The 21722-nt window shown below is 37.2% G+C and overlaps 1 protein-coding gene across 1 annotated transcript in view; it reads left to right on the forward strand.

Annotated features, from left to right (window-relative positions):
- LOC127453054 (leukotriene B4 receptor 1-like) overlaps positions 1-21722 on the forward strand; it is an 81192-nt gene that overhangs the window by 48846 nt on the left and 10624 nt on the right. The window contains exons 2-3 of the mRNA XM_051719067.1: positions 12442-13125; positions 13774-13974. Of these exons, the coding sequence (XP_051575027.1) occupies positions 12451-13125; positions 13774-13974 (876 nt within the window). The 5' untranslated portion in view covers positions 12442-12450. The remainder of the gene's footprint in view (positions 1-12441; positions 13126-13773; positions 13975-21722) is intronic.

The raw sequence follows: 21722 nt of genomic DNA on the forward strand, positions 1-21722 counted from the left end.
TCACTTTTCTATTTCCTGGAAAAGAGCGCAAGCTGCAGAAAAAACTGCTGACACTAAATGACACTAAAGAGCCAGAACAAACATTTATCATAAATTCAAAATAACACATTCCAGCGCTGGATCGGCAATCAAAACTTACACAGATCAGATGAAACAGAAACTCCAACTCAAGAACTGGAGATGTTTAACACATGAAATGAGAAATATAGTTAACTGAAGAACGTAGTTACACATACTTCATATACATAATGTAAGAAAGAGGGATCTCTTCTGGACAGACATGAAAAATCTTCTCAGTGTTATTTTGGGAATCATTCATGAGCTTGGCTGCCCTCTATTGGACATTTCTTGTAATTGCCACTCAGACCTGGGTTACATTTATGACATAGTTTTCTATAATTTTTATTATATTTTATTTATATAAAAATTAAGAAATATGTTTATTAACAATAAACTTTAAATCCAAGCATGCCAAATACCTCAAAACATGTGAATATACACAAAAAGGAATGACATTTAATGCATTGCCATGGCAACAGTATTTAAGATATCAAGAATCCCTTCTGAATTTTAAATCTGCACTGTCTTGATATTATCCAAAAAATTTTTGAAGCAATTCAGATAAACATAAGAGGAATATTTCAAAGTCTGTTAAAAGTGACACGCTTCCGCCAGTTGGTGGCGCTATGACCGTGACCCACAATAGCCACAGAAGAGACTGCGGCAGACGGGAGAGAGATGTACGAAGCTTGTCTGCATGTCTTTATGATTTGACGCAGCTGGCTGAAAAGCAGTGTGTGTTTTTGTTTCTTTGGATGCTGAAAAGTGTTATTAAATGTCTATGTGTTTGTAAAGCCGGTCCCAGCATCCTCCTTTCCCATCTTTAAACGTTACACCTTTAAATTATGTTGGGAAAATAAGGACATAAATTAGGATAGACTACTGCATGGCCGCCCATAGAATAATCATTAAAAGCAATGATTACCAACTGGTAACCAACAAACAACTATTGTTCTTCGATGTTGCCACAACGTCATAATGATGGATTGGCACTGTTCCAAAGTTGCATTTCTTTTAAACATAACTTTTAAAAGCTATGAATATAGGAATTTCACTTTCCCAGTTGTCACAACATAATCAGTTACGTTGCCACAATGAACGTTTGGTCATCAAATTATGGTGCAGTTAGGTAATGCAAGTAAACTTTTCTAAGGTTAAAATAGATCTTAGATCTAAATCTGTAAACTTAAAACACAAATGAGGATTCAGTAATTAGGCCTGTTGCTATATTTACATTGTCTGATATTTAAATCTGGTATATGGCCATATTCGAACAAATACAATTTGAGTTCAAATATTTGTACTATATACTATATACTATGAGGGGTGACAACACCAAAGCAAGCACCCATTAATTGGAGTCACAATCAAACTATAAATATCCATGAATTTGCGATACAACTGCATTTCCACATGAACCACATATAAACAATTTTGCTACTGATTTGCCAACATAAAAAATAAAAAAATCTCCAGAGTACCAGTACATTGGGGCAGTGGTAACTCAGCAGTTAAGGCTCTGGGTTACTGATCAGAAGGTCAGGGGTTCAAGCCCCAGCACTGCCAAAATGCCACTGTTGGGCCCTTGAGCAAGGCCCTTGACCCTATCTGCTCCAGGGGCGCTGTATCATGGCTGACCCTGCACTTTGACCCTAGCCTAGCTGGGATATGTGAAAAAGAAGAATTTCACTGTATATGTGCAAATGTATAATGTGTGATAAATAAAGAAAATTATAATTATTAATTACATTGTCTATTAAGCACATCAATAAATTCTAAATGTTCCTTAGCTTGACATAAAACTGGAAATCTGGAATAAACTTCACATTATGCAGGACAATTTTTTTTAAGTGTACCCATGGATGGAGAGTGCATGCATATCCAGTGTTATTCTGCTTATAAAATCCTGTAGGCCTATCAACTTTGTAACAGCTGGATTAAGCCATTTGAAAGGGACCATTAACACAAAGTTATTTCTAAATAAATATAAACTCTAGGAAAACAGTACTTTGGGTGGCAGTGCTGCGAAACTCATGAAGATGAATTATTTTATGCACAATAAGAGATTATTTTAAATCACTTATTTTGATAAAGAGTCGTTCTTAATAACCTATTCAAGCACTCAAATAGATATTTCACATTATATGGTAATTTCATCTCTACATCTGCCACTATCAGTCTTGGGATTTTGTTAGTCAGTAGATGAACACATACAGTGCATCCGGAAAGTATTTACAGCGCTTCACTTTTTCCACATTTTGTTATGTTACAGCCTTATTCCAAAATGGATTAAATTCATTATTTTCCTCAAAATTCTACAAACAATACCCCATAATTACAACATGAAAGAAGTTTGTTTGAAATCTTTGCAAATGTATTAAAAATAAAAAAAATGAAAAAAAATCACATGTACATAAGTATTCACAGCCTTTGCCATGACACTCAAAATTGAGCTCAGGTGCATCCTGTTTCCACTGATCATCCTTGAGATGTTTCTACAACTTGATTGGAGTCCACCTGTGGTAAATTCAGTTGATTGGACATGATTTGGAAAGGCACACACCTGTCTATATAAGGTCCCAAAGTTAACAGTGCTTGTCAGAGCACAAACCAAGCCATGAAGTCCAAGGAATTGTCTGTAGACCTCCGAGACAGGATTGTATCGAGGCACAGATCTGGGGAAGGGTTCAGACACATTTCTGCAGCATTGAAGGTCCCAATGAACACAGTGGCCTCCATCATCTGTAAATGGAAGAAGTTTGGAACCACCAGGACTCTTCCTAGAGCTGGCTGCCCGGCCAAACTGAGCGATCAGGGGAGAAGGGCCTTAGTCAGGCAGGTGACCAAGAACCCTATGGTCACTCTGACAGAGCTCCAGCATTTCTCTGTGGAGAGAGGAGAACCTTCCAGAAGAACAACCATCTCTGCAGCACTCCACTAATCAGGCCTGTATGGTAGAGTGGCCAGACGGAAGCCACTCCTCAGTAAAAGGCACATGACAGCCCGCCTGGAGTTTGCCAAAAGGCATCTGAAGGACTCTCAGACCATTAGAAACAAAATTCTCTGGTCTGATGAAACAGACTGGGGTGAAGGGTCATCTTCCAACAGGACAACGTCCCTAAGCACACAGCCAAGATAACAAAGGAGTGGCTACGGGAAAACTCTGTGAATGTCCTTGAGTGGCCCAGCCAGAGCCCAGACTTGAACCCAATTGAACATCTCTGGAGAGATCTGAAAATGGCTGTGCACCGACGCTCCCCATCCAACCTGATGGAGCTTGAGAGGTCCTGCAAACAAGAATGGGATAAACTGCCCAAAAATAGGTGTGCCAAGCTTGTAGCATCATACTCAAAAAGACTTGAGGCTGTAATTGGTGCCAAAGGTGCTTCAACAAAGTATTGAGCAAAGGCTGTGAATACTTATGTACATGTGATTTGTTTTCGATTTTTATTTTTAATAAATTTGCAAAGATTTCAAACAAACTTCTTTCACGTTGTCATTATGGGCTATTGTTTGTAGAATTTTGAGGAATATAATGAATTTAATCAATTTTGGAATAAGGCTGTAACATAACAAAATGTAGAAAAAGTGAAGTGCTGTGAATACTTTCCGGATGCACTGTAGATCAGCAATTTAATCAAGAATATGACTGATTGGTCTAGTGGTTACTTTTTGCATCTAGTTTTTAGAGGTTCTGGTTTCTAATTCACCCAAATATAAAGTTTTATTGTAATAAACCAAGATTTCATCTGTATGTCAGTGGATGGGTGTTATACTTTAGAAATAAAATGCAATAAAAGATGCAGGGAGATGAGAGTAGTGGAAACACAGACGCATTTATTGACCGTTCTGTATTTGAAAAACCAGCGAACTCCGAAGTTCAGACAGTGACAACCACAAACTCTCCGCTCCAGTAGCGGGAATCTGTGCGAGAGCATCGGTGACCAAGATGGCACAGCTCACGAACACCCATCACTCATCGCACAACCCAGCCATGGAACACTCAGTTTATATAGGAAGAAAACACACTGCGTGCCGGTGCTCCCCATTAACAATCAGCTCACCTGGATACACCACACCTGAGAGTGATTAAGAGAGAGATAAAGACCAAACCCACACTCTACATACACACAAACAATACGGCCGAGAAGGCAATCACAATGGGGGACATATTTCGCTTTTCTATTTCCTGAAAAAGAGCATGAGCTGCAGAAAAAACTGCTGACACTAAATGGCACTGAAAACAGCCACAATGAGCATTTATCATAAATTCAAAATAACTCATTCCAGCACCTGATCGGCAATCAAAACATACACAGATCAGATGAAATAGAAACTCCAACTCAAGAACTGGAGATGTTTAACATATGAAATGAGAAAAATAGTTAACTGAAGAATGTAGTTACATATACCTCATATACATAACGTACGAAAGAGGGATCCCTTCTAGACACGACACAAAAAATCCTGGAATCCAAAATCATTCAACAATGGAGCTTGGACATTTATGGTACTGCGTTTGATTAAAGTTAATTGCACTCATAACTGGGTTGGACATATGGCTTTGAATTTCTAGTATTTTTACATTTCATTTAATATTTTTATTATATTTTATTTATATAAAAAAAAGTTTGTGCAGTACATTTTCATTACAATAAATTTTTACTTCTATAGCTTTTTATTTCACTTTAGAAACTCACTTGCAATAAATTGCAGTGGAAATAGTATATAAGTTATCAAAATATCCCTTTACAAATTTGCATCAGCAGTGTCTTGACATTATTCTAATGAATTTTGAAGCAATTCACGTAAACACAAGAGGGCTAATTCAAAGTTTGTTAAATTGCCTTACTTCCTGCTGTCAGTTGGTGGTGCTATGCCCATGACCCATAATAGCTGCATAAATATGATCAGCCCCAATTACAAAACATACAGCTGAATTTTCATCAAAATCATGCAGTGCACACAGAAGTTATAAGGAACTTCCTGTTTCACATTTTTGCCCTTAATTTATTGCATTGCCATGGCAACACCATTCAAAATATCAAAAAACTGTGCACAATTCAGCATCTTCAATGTCTTGGCATAATATTGCCTAAGTTTGATGCCAGTCACATTAATCTCCTAGGAGGAGTATTCAAAATTCAGGGCCTGAGATTTTCAAAGAAATGCACATTCAATCCAAAATAGCCAACTTCCTGTGGGGTGGAGCTAATGACTGTAATTTTAAAGTTGTCCTGCTTGATGAGTACAATATATGTAGCAAGTTTGGTGACCGTAGAAGAAACTGACCCCACCACTTTTGTCAAAAGGTGGCACTACAGAGCTCCCCAGCCATGCCCATGTGTTAACTTTTGCCCATGCTTAATGGCCGACAACTCTGATGTGTGTGCAAAATATCATGAAAATTCAAGCATGCCAAGTACCTCAAAAATATGTGAATATACATAAAAAGGAATAATAACATTTAATGCGTTGCCATGACAACAGTATTTAAGATATCAAGAATCCATTCAGAATTTTAAATCCGCACTGTCTTGACATTAATCAAAATATTTTTGAAGCAATTCAGGTAAACATGAGAGATATTTCAAAGTCTGTTAAAAGTGGCACACTTCCTTCCGCCAGTTGGTGGCGCTATAACCGTGACCCACAAGCCCGCAAAGCCAAACATTTGGGTCAATTTTTATGTAAATCACACGATGCATGCAGAAGATATGAGACACTTCCTTTTTCTCATTTTTTGACATTACTTTTTCGCATTGCCATGGCAACACCGTTCGATATATCAAAAATCCATTCGCAATTTAGCATCGTCAATGTCTTGGCATGATGTCGCCCACATTTGGTACCTGTAACATGAAATCCCTAGGAGAAATATTTTAAAATCCAGAGCATGCATTTTTTAAACAATCCAAAATGGAAGACTTCCTGTTGGGCGGAGCTTGTCAGTGTGAAAGTTGTCTGGCATAATGAGATCTATATGTGTGCAAAGTTTGGTGATGGTAGCTCAAAAGGGATGTGCTACAGAGCCCCCCGAACATGCCCATTTTCTAGGTGGCACTACAGAGCCCTCCCTGCATGCTATGTTAAAACTTTAACTAAGCAGTTTTCAGCATATCAGGCATAAGACAAATAGTGATTGTGTGCATACTGTGAATTAATTGAATGAGTGTGATTATCTGGCTTGATTTTGAAGTTGTCTTTTAGAAAAGTCTCTTGACATTGTCTTAGAAAATGATCCAAAATACTCAAAGTTGGAGAGTTATCACCCTCATATGTGAACTAGAACACAGTAAGACCTGTGTTTTTAGCTTGCAGCAAGTATAGTCTAATGACAATATAATTTGCAAAAAATGTACAATAAATGTACGTTTTTTTTTTTTTAATGTTTTTCTTTATGTCTTGAATTAATTCTGACATTTGGACAACAATCTTCTAAATGTCTTCTTTCTAAAGAGACCAGGGTTCAAGAATTGCAACCATTTTATTTTGGAATGTCCTTGTCAGGTCTGTGCTCTAAAATGGAGCAACCAGTTAAAGGACTTCGCCCCTCAAATGGAAAAACCTGTCATTTACCCACCCTTATGTTATTCTGAAATATGTACTGTTTTTTGTTTTCTATATTATTCATTGTATCTGTACACAGTAAGACAAAAGTCCTCCCTTGGGTAGAAAGTAGTGTGAGTAAATCTTCAAAGGGTAGTTAGAAGAAGTTGTTTGTGGCAAAGAATATGTGAAGTGTGGACATTGCCTGTGATTTTTATAATTATATGTTAGTTGAATGTACTGTGTGAACATCAGAAGTACAGGGTATATTTTAAAACCAAAAATAATAACTATGTTCAAGACATGGTTTTGGCCTTGGTCTTATGTATAGATCCAATATGTCTCAAAAGCAAATTATTATTGTCACTACACCTCCAAGGGTATTTGTCTACTTCTATATCTACATATTTCACTGTGATAACATTGTCTTAAAGAAGCAAAATGCTGAGCTTCAGGCCTCCTAGGATCTTGATTTCTTATGGCACTTCTATGTTCAGAAATCCGTGTTTTTGTAGGTATTCTAGTTTTGCCAATGTAACAAAGTCCACAGGGGCAACGCAGCATATAAATACCATTACAGGAAATAACGCGTCTGATCTTGAAAGTCTTCCCAGTATGTATGTTGATGATTAAAGGGTCATGAAACCCTGAAACAAATTTTTGAGATGTTAATAGATATGCACAGGTTGCACATCACTGAAAACAATGACAGCCTTATTTATTTTTATTCTAAAGAGGAAAGTGGTTATTTTTATTTATTTTTTTGGTTTTATTGAGCAATTTCATTCCTACAGTTTAAAAAATGAAAGTTGAAGCAATGTAACAAAAATTACGTATATGTGTAAATCTGAGTTATGATTGGTAGGACATGTACATCGCAAGATTGTAAGTATTTCTCCACATTATTCATGAAAAGCAATGCTTCCATCCAGTCACAGCGCTGCCTCATGCATGAGCTGGCATTATAGCATAAAATTCTAACTCATGGATGTAACAGCTGTTCCGGCAGCTGTTACAAGGCTTCAACAGCACTCGTGAAATAGACATGAGAGTGGACTTTTACACTAAACACCGTGGTTAGATCTAAATTACTCATCAGAATAGACCACAGTACATAACCGGACCGGCACGAGCGTTTCGGTAACACTTTGCATTAACCTTACCTATTTTATAAAGGGGTTAATTAATTATTAATAACTCATCTACAAATGCTTTGTAAATCATTTATGTGCAGTTATATCAACATGAATAAAAAGGGCGAGTTTCCTGTAATACCTGCCAAATAGTGAGTCAATTTTAGCTCGTGTTATAAATGCTTAATAAAGATACTTGTTTATACTTATTTTAATAAAAATCATGAAATGTCATAATTCATCATTTATGTAATGATCCAGTGATTGGTTAGACGTCCTTTAGATGTCCCTTAGATGCCAGTAACTGCTTTGAAAATTAAAAGGACGCCTAACCAATCACGTGCAACTTAAAATAAAATGTAAATCATTTTTGAAATCATAACAAAATAACAACATAAATTTTTATAAAAGTAGTATTTAAAAAAGCTTATTTTATATGTTAAAATTCTTTAAATCAACTGCTGGGAGAGCACAAATATATTTAGTTCATCTTAGTCCTGTAAATTGCGAGGTGGAGCCACCATGGATTGGACTTGTTAGTCCTGCACATCCCACAGATGCTCAATTGGTTTGAGGTCTGGGGAATTTGGAGTCCAGGGCAACACCTTGAACTCTTCGTCATGTTCCTCAAACCATTGCTAAACAATGCATGCAGTGTACCTCTGACTGGTATGGGGCTACGCAGCCCCATATGCAGCAGGGTGCAATGCAGTGTGTGTTGTGACACATGTATCCCATAACCATCATTAACATTTTCTGTGACTTGTGCCACAGTAGACCTTCTGTTGGTTCAGATGAGATGGGATAGCCTTCGTTGCCCTCGCGCATCAATGAGCCTTGGGCACCTAATGCCCTGTCGTCAGTTTGTGGTTTGTCCCACCACTGCTGACCAGGAGCACCCCACAAGCCTTGCCTTTTCAGAGATGCTCTGACCCAGTTGTCTGGCCATAACAATTTGTCCCTTGTCAAAGTCACTCAGGTCTTTACTCCTGCCCATTTCTTCTGCATTAAACACGTTGACTATGAGAACTGATTGTTCGCTTACCATCTAATCTGCCCAGAGCTTGACATGTGGCCTTGTTAGAAGATGATCAATGTTATTCGCTTCACCTGTTAGTGGTCGTAATGTTTTGGCTCATCAGTGTATATTTACTGTTAATGCATCCTGTAAAAGTTGCCAAATGGTATTTGTTAATTATGTTTTAGATAAACAATGACCAGACTGAAATGTGTTCTGAACTTTATTTATACATTTTTTTTTTTTTTTTGGCTTAGAATAGTCTACTAATAGTCTAGGCTAATGCAATAAAGCATATATACATATGCATGTGTTTATTTTTTTTTTCTTCTAATGATAGTTTATGTCTATTTTTCTGTGTTGAGTGTTAATGTTAATGAATGTCTGTTATACTGTTCATTTGCTTTATGTAAAGTTCAGAGTGGCTACTTTACATCAAGGTACACATTTTAATTTACTAACATGTGTAACTCATTAATAAATGGTTCACAGGTGTTCACTTTACAATATAGTACACATTTTCATTTACTGACGTTTGTAACTCATTAATAAATGGTTCACAAGTGTTTACATTAAGGTACACATTTTCATTTACTAACGTTTGGTGTTCACTTACATTAAAGTAAAATATTTCCTTTACTAATGTTTGTTACTCATTAATAAATGGTTAACAGTTGTTTACTTTACATTAAGGTACACTTTAAGCTTACTAATGTTGGTAGCTTATTAATATATAAGGTACATTTTCATAGGTTAATAATGTTGGTAATAAATGGCTCATGGTTAACTCATGAAAAAACAACATAGCTGTCCATTTTGCATTAAGGTACCCTTTCTGAGGTTACAAGGTTGATATTTTCATCTTAAAGCTTTATAAGATACGATTAAAGTTACTTCATAAATAGCCAATACAATTACGAATTCATGAACAATCTTTTTATAAACAATAAAGAAATTAGAATTGTCAAACAGTGCTGTGTGTGAGCATGAAGACCTGTGAGGACTATGTAAGACACCACTCGGAGTAGCACCATTCTTTTTACATTAACATCACCAGGAAAGTGTCATAGTCATAGACATTAAAATAATGAATATAGACACAACACTTTTTAATCTCTATACTAGTCTATTTTTTCTGGATCATTACATAAATGATGACTTGACATTTCATGATTTTGATTAAAAAAAGTATGAACAAGTACCTTTATAAAGCATTTATAACAGATGAGTTCAAATTGGCTCACTATTTAGCAGGTATTGCATGTAAGTCACCCTTTTAATTCATGTTGTTATAACTGCATATAAATTATTTATAATGCATTTGTACATATGTTATTAATCATTAATTAACTCCTTTATAAACCCTTTACAGAGGGAATGTTAATGTAATGTGTTACCCAACAACTTAATGACAATTGGACAGCGGTGCTTAATGGACTAAAGCAAAAAGTGGTTACGGCGCAATCAAGATCAATGGATCGTATCACATTGTATTTGGGCTTGTTCAGTCTGGAGAATCTGCTTTAACTAATCATGCGTAACAGTTTTTCATATTCTGTTTATGTTTCAATAAAAAAATAAAATAAATAAAAAATAAGCTACATAGTTTTATATGTAACTCTATGCTGTACATTTAAACAGCTTTTAGTCTGTTAGTGAAACAATATGCTTGTTGTATTCTATTTAAATTTAAAGTCTGTCAATCAAGAATATTTCTGATATTTGTTGCCCTATTTGTTATGCATTAATTGTCCGACTGAATGTTTTTACAAGGGATGCAGTGAAATGTCATGTTGTTGGGATTTGAGAAGTTGTGTGTATGTGTCTTAGAATAGGATACCGGTAATCCTGTTTGAAAGCACAATAATGTTATGGTGCACAGTGTATTTCAACTGGTTGTATAAATGCTTTGTAATAGCAAAATACTCTTAATAGGCTACTTTAAAACTAAATAAATTACATATAAATTATATAAATAAGTTGTCTTTTGGATGGTGAAAGACAAATGTGACTTATATTCCAGAAAATTCAGTATATGAAATATTTTGTAATTATTGTAATAATTTTTTAAGATATATTTATTTAAATATGAATAATATATTTATTGAAAATACATTATTTTGTATACAGTACACTAAGTTTTTTATGTTGATCAATGAAATTAAGCTCATAATTAAATAAATTTATAGTTCAGATGGAAGGGAGCTCAGATAACACATTTAAAAGGGGCCCATTCAAATGAGTTCGTCAGGGGCCTAAAAGTTTCCTGAAAGTTCACACTGACAATCTGTTTTTAACCACCGCAACAAACTCAAAAGCAACTTCTTTTTGGCAGATTTCATTCAAAATGACTTCACAGTTATAAAAAGTGGTACAGCTGCAACTACCTTAAGGATCCATTTCTACTTGATCTAACTCTTAAAAAAAACATTTTTTTAATTTGTTTTAAGGTTTTGTTGGTGTAACCTAATCCAGTCAAGTTGAGTTAGTAAAGTTAAAAAATATTTTTGAATGGAATTAAACTAGTTAATTTAAATGGTATCATATGAAGCATTTTTTTTTTTCAACTTTATCTGCTTTTTTTTCTCACTCCCTCTCTTCCTTTTCCTTTTCCTTGAGGGTTTTTACTGTAACTAGAGTTTATCTGATAAAGGCATGCTCTGGTCGTCTGTATCCTTCCACTCTGTGCACTGTGTTGGTGGGTTTTTTGATCAGATGGATTGCTGTCCGATTAATTTTGTTTGACAGACATTTAATGCAAGATCTACTTATTCACTAACAGTGATGGGTAGATTACTTCTGGAATGTAATCCCTTAACGATCACAAATTACACAACTAAAATTGTAATCAGTAACATTGTCTTTTAGATTACAATTTGTTGTTAATCTAATCTGATTACTTTTGGATTACTCATTGAATGTTTTGATGAAAATCTAATCATTTATTTTAAATAACTTACATTAAGAACCAGTTAACACTCCTTTCATTAAACATTTGAAAATATGAAGTCGAACAGCATCTCACTATTTGTCAATCACCAAGGTAAACAAAGGTGCTTAAAGTGTAAAAAAAACAAAACAACTAACACTATGTTCCCCAAACAGTCATGTATTTTACACCTAACATGCATGTATTTCACACTTTCAACATCCAAACTATCAAAACGAACTATTGCAAGTTCAAAAGTATGTTTACAGTACATTTATTCTCAATGTGGGGTGCAAATACAACAAACTTTGTATTTATTTGTGCATGTATTTATATATGCCCTGTGTGTATTTGTGGATTGGTATTGTGAGCCTTCAAAACATTGTAAGCATATTCATTTTGGTACATGCACACATGGCTAGATGATACATGGAATCAGGGACCCCCCCCCCAATAATCAAAACAAGCAAGTACAACACCCCAATATTTATACCATGATCAATGGAAACATGCAAGTGCTTCATGCTGCATGCTGGATCATGTGTGCTCCAATGTCTTTACTTCCATTGGTAGTTGCAGCATCACATCGCTGCTCATTTGTACAATGTTAAACTTTGTTGTGCCACTACACACCTCAAATCGCCAACTCCCATTAAAAATGAAGGACTTCCAGTTGCTTCACAGCTGCAAATCGCTTTATATCTAAACAAGATTTTAGTAACACATTTTTTTTTTTGTTTTGTTTTTTTTAGATTGCTGAGATGGACTGGAACCATACCGACTTCCTTGTCTCCTATCCTCTCCTTAAAATCACACCATCCTCTCCTCCCATTGCTCTTGTACCACTCTCCTCTCCCAGTCAATCTCTTAACATGTCAATTCACCTTTCTTCGAACACCAGCAATGGAAAGACGAATGTTACCAACACAATCATGAGCAACAGCAGTGGAGCAGTCACTGGCGCTGTGATCCTTGGCCTTGTTTTTTTTCTCGGTGTCCCCGGCAACCTCTTCATTGTCTGGAGCATTCTGGCTCGAGCCCGCCGCCGTTCCATCACCACTCTCTTGATCCTAAACCTAGCCTATGCAGATGGATTCCTCATGCTGCTGACACCTTTTTTCATTGTGTATTTAGTTAAACGCAGCTGGATTTTTGGCCTGTCGTTGTGCAAAATTCTCTTCTACCTCTGTTGTGCCAACATGTACGCTTCAATATTTTTGATAATGCTAATGAGTCTGCACAGGCTGGTTGCTATAGTGTGGCCGAAAAGTGCTGGTGTCCTAACAGACAGAAGGATGGTCATGCGGGTGCTGGTGGTATTGTGGGTTCTTGCTCTGGGACTCTCTATGCCCCCTTTGGTTTTCAGGACTACCACAGAGAGTTCCAAAGAGCCACAGAGTCTTATGTGTAACTGTGAACACCCAAAACCACAGCATGTAAGTTACAAATGTTGCTAAAAGTGCTAAAGCTTTTTAACCTAATTTTGATAGATGCTTTTTCAGATTTGTTTTGACAGCATCTTGTTCTTTTGTAAAATCTGTAACAAACTCTAGAACCTTACAGAAGCAAGTATATTTGTATTGAGATCATTTGACACAGGGGGTGAATAATTATGCACCTAACAATAAATAAAATAGTAATACTCCTAATTAAATCAATTTACCTTTTGGTTGTAACCAAATTTTGGTGTTCACTTACATTAAAGTAAAATATTTCCTTTACTAATGTTTGTTACTCATTAATAAATGGTTAACAGTTGTTTACTTTAAGGTACACTTTAAGCTTACTAATGTTGGTAGCTTATTAATATATAAGGTACATTTTCATAGGTTAATAATGTTGGTAATAAATGGCTCATGGTTAACTCATGAAAAAACAACATTATACAGTATAATATGGGTATATATATATATATATATATATATATATATATATATATATATATATATATATATATATTATACACAGTATATATGGGTGTATATATATATATATATATATATATATTATTTATTTCTTTTTTTTCTTTTTTTTTTTTTGCCATGATATCACATCTTGACCTTTCTCTTTCATACATGTTTTAGGTGGTACTGCAGTACTGTCTGGAAACTGTGTTGGGCTTCTTGTTGCCATACGGGGTGATCATAGGTTGTTACATGTGTATCCTGTGCAGAATTCGCAAGACCCGGTTTCGTAGGCACATCCGCAGTGAAAAACTCATCTTGGTTATTGTCATCACCTTCGGCCTCTTCTGGCTGCCTTACCACATCATAAACATGGTGCAGGTGTGTGTGTGTGTGTGTGTGTGTTATACACCTGTAATCTACCAAAAAATAAGCAGAAATAAATATCGCTGATCAAGGCAGTCTCATGAATGAAACGTCACTGTTTAATTCTATTCTCACCATAGGCTAGGCAATCTTTGGATATTATAAAATTTTATTCTACTTATAAATATATTAGTTTAGTTACAATATATAGCAAAGTGATGTTTTAGATTTCCAATCCCTAACCCTAAACCTAACCACCATATATACTGTATCAACAATATAACACGTTACATGCAAGTAAATTCATAATCATAATAAATTTAGTTACATTATACTATAACATAGATATAGATATTACATAGATTACATTTTTAGTACCCAACCCCACCCTTACTCCTAATCCTAACCAATTCTCAACCATATAAAAGGTGTAAGTAGATAAAATAGTACAGTCACAATTATTTATTCAAAAATTCAAGGTGCTGTAAGTGATTTTTTTAATTAAATGACATGCTGAAAAAGTCCCTCTTACCTGTCAGCTATCACTGAAATAGGTGTCATGAAATGTCACACCTTTCTCTATAACAGCCCTAGGTTCAGTAAACAGTGGGAAAAAGATGTCTGCCAGCCACTGTCAGATCCTTTGTTTAGCCAATCAGAATCCTTCCTGCCTTTCAATCATTTTTCCCATTCACAGGGCAGCACATTTATGCATGTATAAGTGTGCTACAGTGTCCTACTCCCGTGAAGTGCTCAGGGTTAGACAGCGAAATGCTCAGAGGGACCCCTTCATCTGCTCCAACACAGTGGTCTCTTGTGTGTTTGTTTGTGCATGTCTTTGGAATGCGTGTTTTGAAAATAGGGGGCGTGGCTAATTCAGTGGCTAGTGTGATGGAATTTCAGTACGGCTAAAATCTTTTACGGCACCTTTAAGCACTATAAAGTAGTCTAAATTACTCATGCTGAATTTCAAGTCCTCTGAAGTTGTTTATTAAAAAAATGTACATCCAAACATATGTATGTCTCTATCACCTTTTGTGTGAGCTGTATGAGATTTCGGCTTTTAAACGTTACATGGACGGCATACATGACAAAAGCAGCTGGTGGAAAGATCAATGACAATCAGCGCACGTTTTCTGTCATGTTTTCTATCAGAAGTAGGATAATTTTGTCAAACATGTGGTTCCAAAACACTAAACGTCCCTATTCAAGAAATTAAATTGCATTGCATATGTCAGTGCTCGATTTTGAAAGAGAGACTCAGCTAAATGACGGTGAGAAAAACTGCAGCACTTTTAGTACAAAAGTACAGTATAGTGCAGGTTTAGTTAAAACACTTAATGTGATTTACATTTTCCTTGTGATAAACACTATTTTCTGCCAATAACACTCAACGGAGAAATACACTATTTTCATGTTAAGTGTTTAGTCTCCCATAAAAATCCACTTTATTATAAAGCGTGGTTGCTTAAAACAGGACTTGTAACCTACTATAAGGCAGTGGAAGGCCACATAAAAAAGATTTACACAGTCATAAACTGTCTTTGCTGATGACCCCAATTATAAACGGAAAGCCGGTTCGTTGAGCTTTAAAAAACGAAAGCTAAGTTATGGGGGGAAAAACGCTTGACAGAAAATAATATCTTTCTACATTGATCGCAGCTTCGTTCTTTTATCATAATGTGTTAAAAGTTAAGTTTGATAGAAATGTGTTTTTTCCTGGTTGTTATATTACAGCGGTTTTCAGTTTAATCATTTTAAGGGCTGTTCACACCGAATGCATTTTGTGTCCATCCTTGCTTTTTAAAAAAATGTCTGTAAACAAGGCTACTTTAACACTTTCTTACGTGCGATCAAACCGGTGTGATTACACTAGGATGGGCTCAGAGACGTATGATCAAACAAGTGCGATCTGCATTCGTGCCAGGGTTTCCGTTAGCCAGTTATTACAAATTAAAATAAATTCAAACACTGGTGAGAAATAATATGACATAACCTAAAGATTTTTTATTTGTATTTTTGTTTTTATCATTAACAAAAAGATATGTCAAATTGCAATTTAGTTGTTTATTTTTTCCCCCATTGTTGAATATTTTTTAAAATTAGATGCTAATTCCATGACGGACGTTTGTTTTTTTTTATTTATTTATTTTTTTAATGAAAAATCAGCTATAATGAACAAAAGTTTATCTTTCATTTGAATTTAAATGTGCCATTATTAGCCTATATCACCATTTCTTAGTGGACACTCTGATTTGTGTTGCTGTTTACCAGCAAAAGAGGGACTGAAGCGGTTGTCATAATGAACCAGCTCAAATAGTCATTTCAACATCACAATATCTTTATTTTTATATGTTACTAACATTCAAACAATCACAAAATAAAAGTTTAAAGCCATTACCGTCGGAGCGCACTGTTTTGATGCAGCAATGCAACTATGTTTTCTGACGTCAAACATATAATATATACAAACTTGTCCACTCAAGCCTTCCCCCATTCTGTCCGTCATTTATTCTAACCACTTCTGGTGCTGGGAAAGTGGAAGGGCTAGGTTTTTTTGCTTCTGACACACTCAGAATCCCAAGCTGCATTACAATGTAAACAATATGGCGGCGCAAGCGAGCAATATTGCAAGAGCATTCGTGATTGCATCTTATTTATCATAATCAATCATTATAAACATCTAAAAACCACATTATATGTTTGATAATATATAATCTAACCTTCAGTGCACCTACTGTGATATAATCTGTCCTCCAGTGCTATGAAGTGTAAGGTAAGATTTTTTTAAAATTACAGCACGCATTAAAGAACTCACGTTGGGGGATCCATCAGTACAGCAGAAACTCACGTGCAAAAAAATTAACCTTTGCACAACTTTCGAGCAAATTTAGTGCTAAAACTAAACAAACAAATAGAACGTTTTGCAAACAAACACAATCTGCGTTGCAATGAAAATCTTGACTCTCAAACAATTTAAAAGTGATTTGCAAATACAAAGTGGCATTCGAGATAAAGTAAACAGTATTTGTTGTGTACCACTAGCTTAACAAACACATGCACTGTGTTTTACAAATATAAAAAATTAATTCCATGTGAGCACACATCATATTTCACAAATTAACAATCTGTTCTACAAATTGTACACCATCATTTAACAAATACATACCACTTGTGAGTCACGTGACTTCTGGCACAATTTCCAATTTCTCACAAATGCATCAAGGCAGATTTTCTCACAAATGGGCTAAGATTCTTTCAGCAGTTGGCACAGTGCTGCCACAAACTTTTTTCACTCAATTATACCATTATTACTAGATATTATGTAGGAAAAATGATTTATTTTATAGTAAAACTGAGATCCCCGAGAATGAGAAATAACCAGACGTTATGTCATAAATAATGACATTTCTAGTAATAATGAGATAAAAACAAGAGAATTATCCTTTGCCTTTTTAACTAGATAATTTTGATGTGACAATGAATTGACAGCTTATTAAAGTGCTTTATTCACGCATGTCAATGGTACACTTGCTGCTCAGTATGGAATAACCTGAAATTAAATCAACATTTTATAATCATCATAGCATAGTTAATTGAACTGATCTCTTAAAGTTTAGCCTAACTTTAAACCATAAAGAAATTTTAAAAGCTTTAAGTCTAAGGCTGGGTTTCCTGACAACATTGCAACTTTAATGCTGCATGCTTTTAAGATCATTTTAAGAATATGTTTTTCATAATTTACAATACACAGTGCTTAGATCTGAAACCAGATGATCAATGAATGAACGAAGTGTTTCAACAGTGTATGGAGATATGGAGTAGTTCAATACAACACTGAGGCCTGTCATTGTAATACTGTTCTGTGTGCATCTGTTTGTTGTCACTGCAGTGCCTATTATAATGATTAAATAATGAATATTATTTATCCCAATGATGCTGAGCATCAATACATATGAAACCTGTCTTAATCAAAGTCATAATAGTTTATTTTATTAAATAAATGTTTTATAAGGACCTTTACGAGATGACTTGCAATTCCATGTTTGGCAGCATTATGTTTAACATTATTTTCATGTCGAGACAAACTCCTGGACCTATTGGTAAAAGTTTCAGCTGTAGTTCAGCACCTTTGGAAAAGACAGCTTCAGTAACGATGCACTTAAATTATACTTAGTAATGAGCTGTCTACATGCCTGTTACTGATCAGCAAGTGGACATAAATGAATGAAGCAAATTAATAAGCTGTCATTTAATTGTCAAGCCAAAACCATTTAGTTAAAATGACAAAGGATGACAGTTATCTCATTTTTATCATGTTATCACACACACACACACACACACACACTATATATATATATATATATATATATATATATATATATATATATATATATATATATACACACATACACTGATGAGCCAAAACATTATGACCACCCACAGGTGAAGCAAATAACATAGTCAACATGTTGAATGCAGGAGAAATGGGCAGGAGTAAAGGCCTGAGTGACTTTGACTAGGGCCAAATTGTTATGGCCAGACGACTGGGTCAGAGCATCTCTCAAATGGCAAGGCTTGTGGGATGCTCTCAGTCAGCAGTGGTGAGTACCTGCTTACAGTGGTCCAAACAGGGACAAACCACAAACCGGCGACAGGGTGTTGGGCGCCCAAGGCTCATCAGTGCGCGAGGGCAATGTAGGCTATCCCGTCTGGTCCAAACCGACAGAAGGTCTACTGTGGCACAAGTCACAGAAAATGTTAATGATGGTTACGGGGGGAATGTGTCACAACACACAGTGCATTGCACCCTGCTGCGTATGGGGCTGCGTAACCGCATATTGGTCAGAGTGCCCATGATGACCTACAATGGGCACGCAAGCATTGGAACTGGAACTTGGAACAGTGGAAAAAGGTCACCTGGTCTGATGAGTCCTATTTTCTTTTACGTCACGTGGACATTCATGTTTGTGTGCGCTGTTTACCTGGGGAAATGATGGCACCGGGATGCACTTTGGGAAGACGACAAGCTATGAGCAATGTTCTGCTGGGAAACCCTGGGTCCGGCCATTTATGTGGACATCAATTTGACACGTGCCACCTACCTAAACATCATTGCAGACCAAGTATACCACTTCATGGCAATGATATTCCCTGATGGCAGTGGCTTCTATCAGCAGGATAATGCGCCCTGCCACACTGCACACATTGTTCGAGAATGGTTTGAGAATCATGATGAAGAGTTCAATGTGTTTCCAAATCTCCAACTTCCCCAGATCTCAATTCGATTGAACATCTGTGGGATGTGCTGGACCAACAAGTCTGATCCATGGCAGCTCTACTTTGCAACCTACAGGACTTGAAGGATCTGCTGCTAATGCCAGATACCACAGGACACCTTCAGGGATCTTGTAGTGTCCATGCCTCGGTGGGTGAGCGCTATTTTGGTGGCACACAGAGGACCAACACATATTAAGCAGGTGGTCATAATACTCTGGCTCATCAGTGTGTGTGTATGTATGTATGTATATATATTGAATACGTCGTTTAATAAGTTTGTGGCAGCACTGCGGCGTCTGTTTTGATGCTGCAGTGCATTTTGATTTTGAAAGAGGATTTGTGAGAAAATCTGCCTTGATGCATTTGTGAGAAAATCAAGACAGGTTGAGAAAATTGTGCCAGAATTCACGGGACTCACAAGTGATATTTATTTCTTCAATGATGGTGTAGCATTTGTAGAATAGATTGTATTTATTTGTGAAATATGATGTGTACTCACATGGAACCCATTTTATTATAATTGTAAAACAGCGCATTTGTATGTTAAGCCATTGGTACACAACAACTTCCCTTTACTTTCTCTCAAATGTCACTTTGTATTGCTTGAGAGTCGAGATTTTCTTTGAGAAGCAGATTGTGTTTGCAAAACATTCTATTTGTTTGTTTAGTTTTGACACTAAATTAGCACAATACACAACATCTTGCACAGGAACCCCGCTGAAAAAAAAAGTTCCGTATTTAGAGCTGGAATGTCCCGTATTTGGCTGGTAGAAAGTTGGAAAACCTAGCCATGCGAATACGTGCCTTGTGAATGAACAAATCATAGTAACATTGAGAAACATTCACAACTTTTACTTTGAAATTCCCCTTGGCTCAAAGCATTCCATTGCGCACACAGTCATTGCGATCATTGAGCATGGACCCCATCAATGATGGTGACAACCAAAAATGTCTTGGTTACTGATGTAACCTCTGTTCTCTGATGGAGGGAACGAGAAGTTGTGTCGATGTAGTGACACTAGGGATTCGCTCTTGAGAGCCCCAATCACTTTTGCTTTATTCAGAAAAGGCCAATGAAAATTGGCGAGAGGAATTTGCATGCCACTCTCTGCCCTGGACATACGGGTATAAAAGGAGACGGCATGCACCACTCATTCAGAGCCGAGAGAGAGTCCCGGCCATGTCAGCAGTCGGTTCAGCGCTGCGGCAGGAGGGACACAACGTCTCCTTCCCTCCATAAGGGAACAGAGGTTACAACAGTAACCAAGATGTTCCCTGTCTGTCACTCACTCGACATTGTGTCAATGTTGTGACACTAGGGGTTCCTATATGAAACGCCGCAGGCGCTGAACCGTGTCGCGAGGTACGGAGAAGCGGACAAGGGCAGGCTGCTGCATGCCTCACAGCGAGCGCTCGGCCACGTCGTGACCTTCTAGCGAGTTAGTAAAGGTGTCTCCCGGGTCCCAATAAGGGAAGGAGGAGGACTTACCTGAGGAAGCTACAGGCGGTGGCCTTTCCTGATTTTTGTATTAAACAATTTCCCGCTGAGCACCTGCTAGAATAGCACAGGGGAAGTGCTCTTCCCTCTCCAGGAGGGAGAGCGCTGCGGAGACCACATCCTACCAGAGGGAGGTTAACATGTGGAGAAGACCTCACATGGACTTACCGACAGGGAAGTTCACATATGGAATGATACCATTGGGGAAGACCCTATCTACAGAGAGGGTACACAGCAACAGTGGCCGAGGCAGAGCAGAGCTCTGACAAGAGGAAACACAGGGTTCACCTGAGGGGAAACCGAACAGTGGAAACGCATCATACGGGATTACCGAGGGGGGGATCACCACGTATGGAGCACTGAGCCCAAGTACATGGGCTCACCTGTAAAAGGGCATACCACGAGTACTGGGTCTGGCGGCATTACTCCTCCACCGAGTTCACCACCGAATAGTGCTTAAGGAATTAAAGAAGCATCCAGTGTTCACCAGTTACGGGGAACTGTTGTGGACAAGATAGCGCACATTATCACTTCAAAAGGGGAAAGGCGCAATGCAAGCGATACACCCGACTGGCTTTGAGGAACCTGGTGATCAGGTCATGCTGTCGAGAGGGTCTCCCATCCAGTGTATCGTGATATGCTGCAATAGCAGCCATGTACACCTTCAGGGTAGAGGGAGACAGCCGTCTCTCCAGTCCCTCCTGTAAAAAGGACAACACAGACCCGACTACGCATCTCCGTGGATCTTCCCCACGGGAAGAACACCAATTCACGAAGAGACGCCACTTCAGAGTGTACAGCCGACTTGTGGAGGGGGCTCTGGCCTGAGTGATCGTGTCTACCACTGCTGGCAGAAGGCCTGCTAGATCCTCCGCATCCCTTCCAGGGGCCAGACATGGAGATTTCAGAGGTCTGGCCGCAGGTTCCGGAGTGTGCTCTGCCCCTGAGTGAGAGGGTCCTGCCTTGGGGGAATGCGCCAGGGAGG

The sequence above is a fragment of the Myxocyprinus asiaticus genome, chromosome 2, assembly GCF_019703515.2.
Source record: "Myxocyprinus asiaticus isolate MX2 ecotype Aquarium Trade chromosome 2, UBuf_Myxa_2, whole genome shotgun sequence".
Classification (NCBI taxonomy): Eukaryota; Metazoa; Chordata; class Actinopteri; order Cypriniformes; family Catostomidae; genus Myxocyprinus; species Myxocyprinus asiaticus.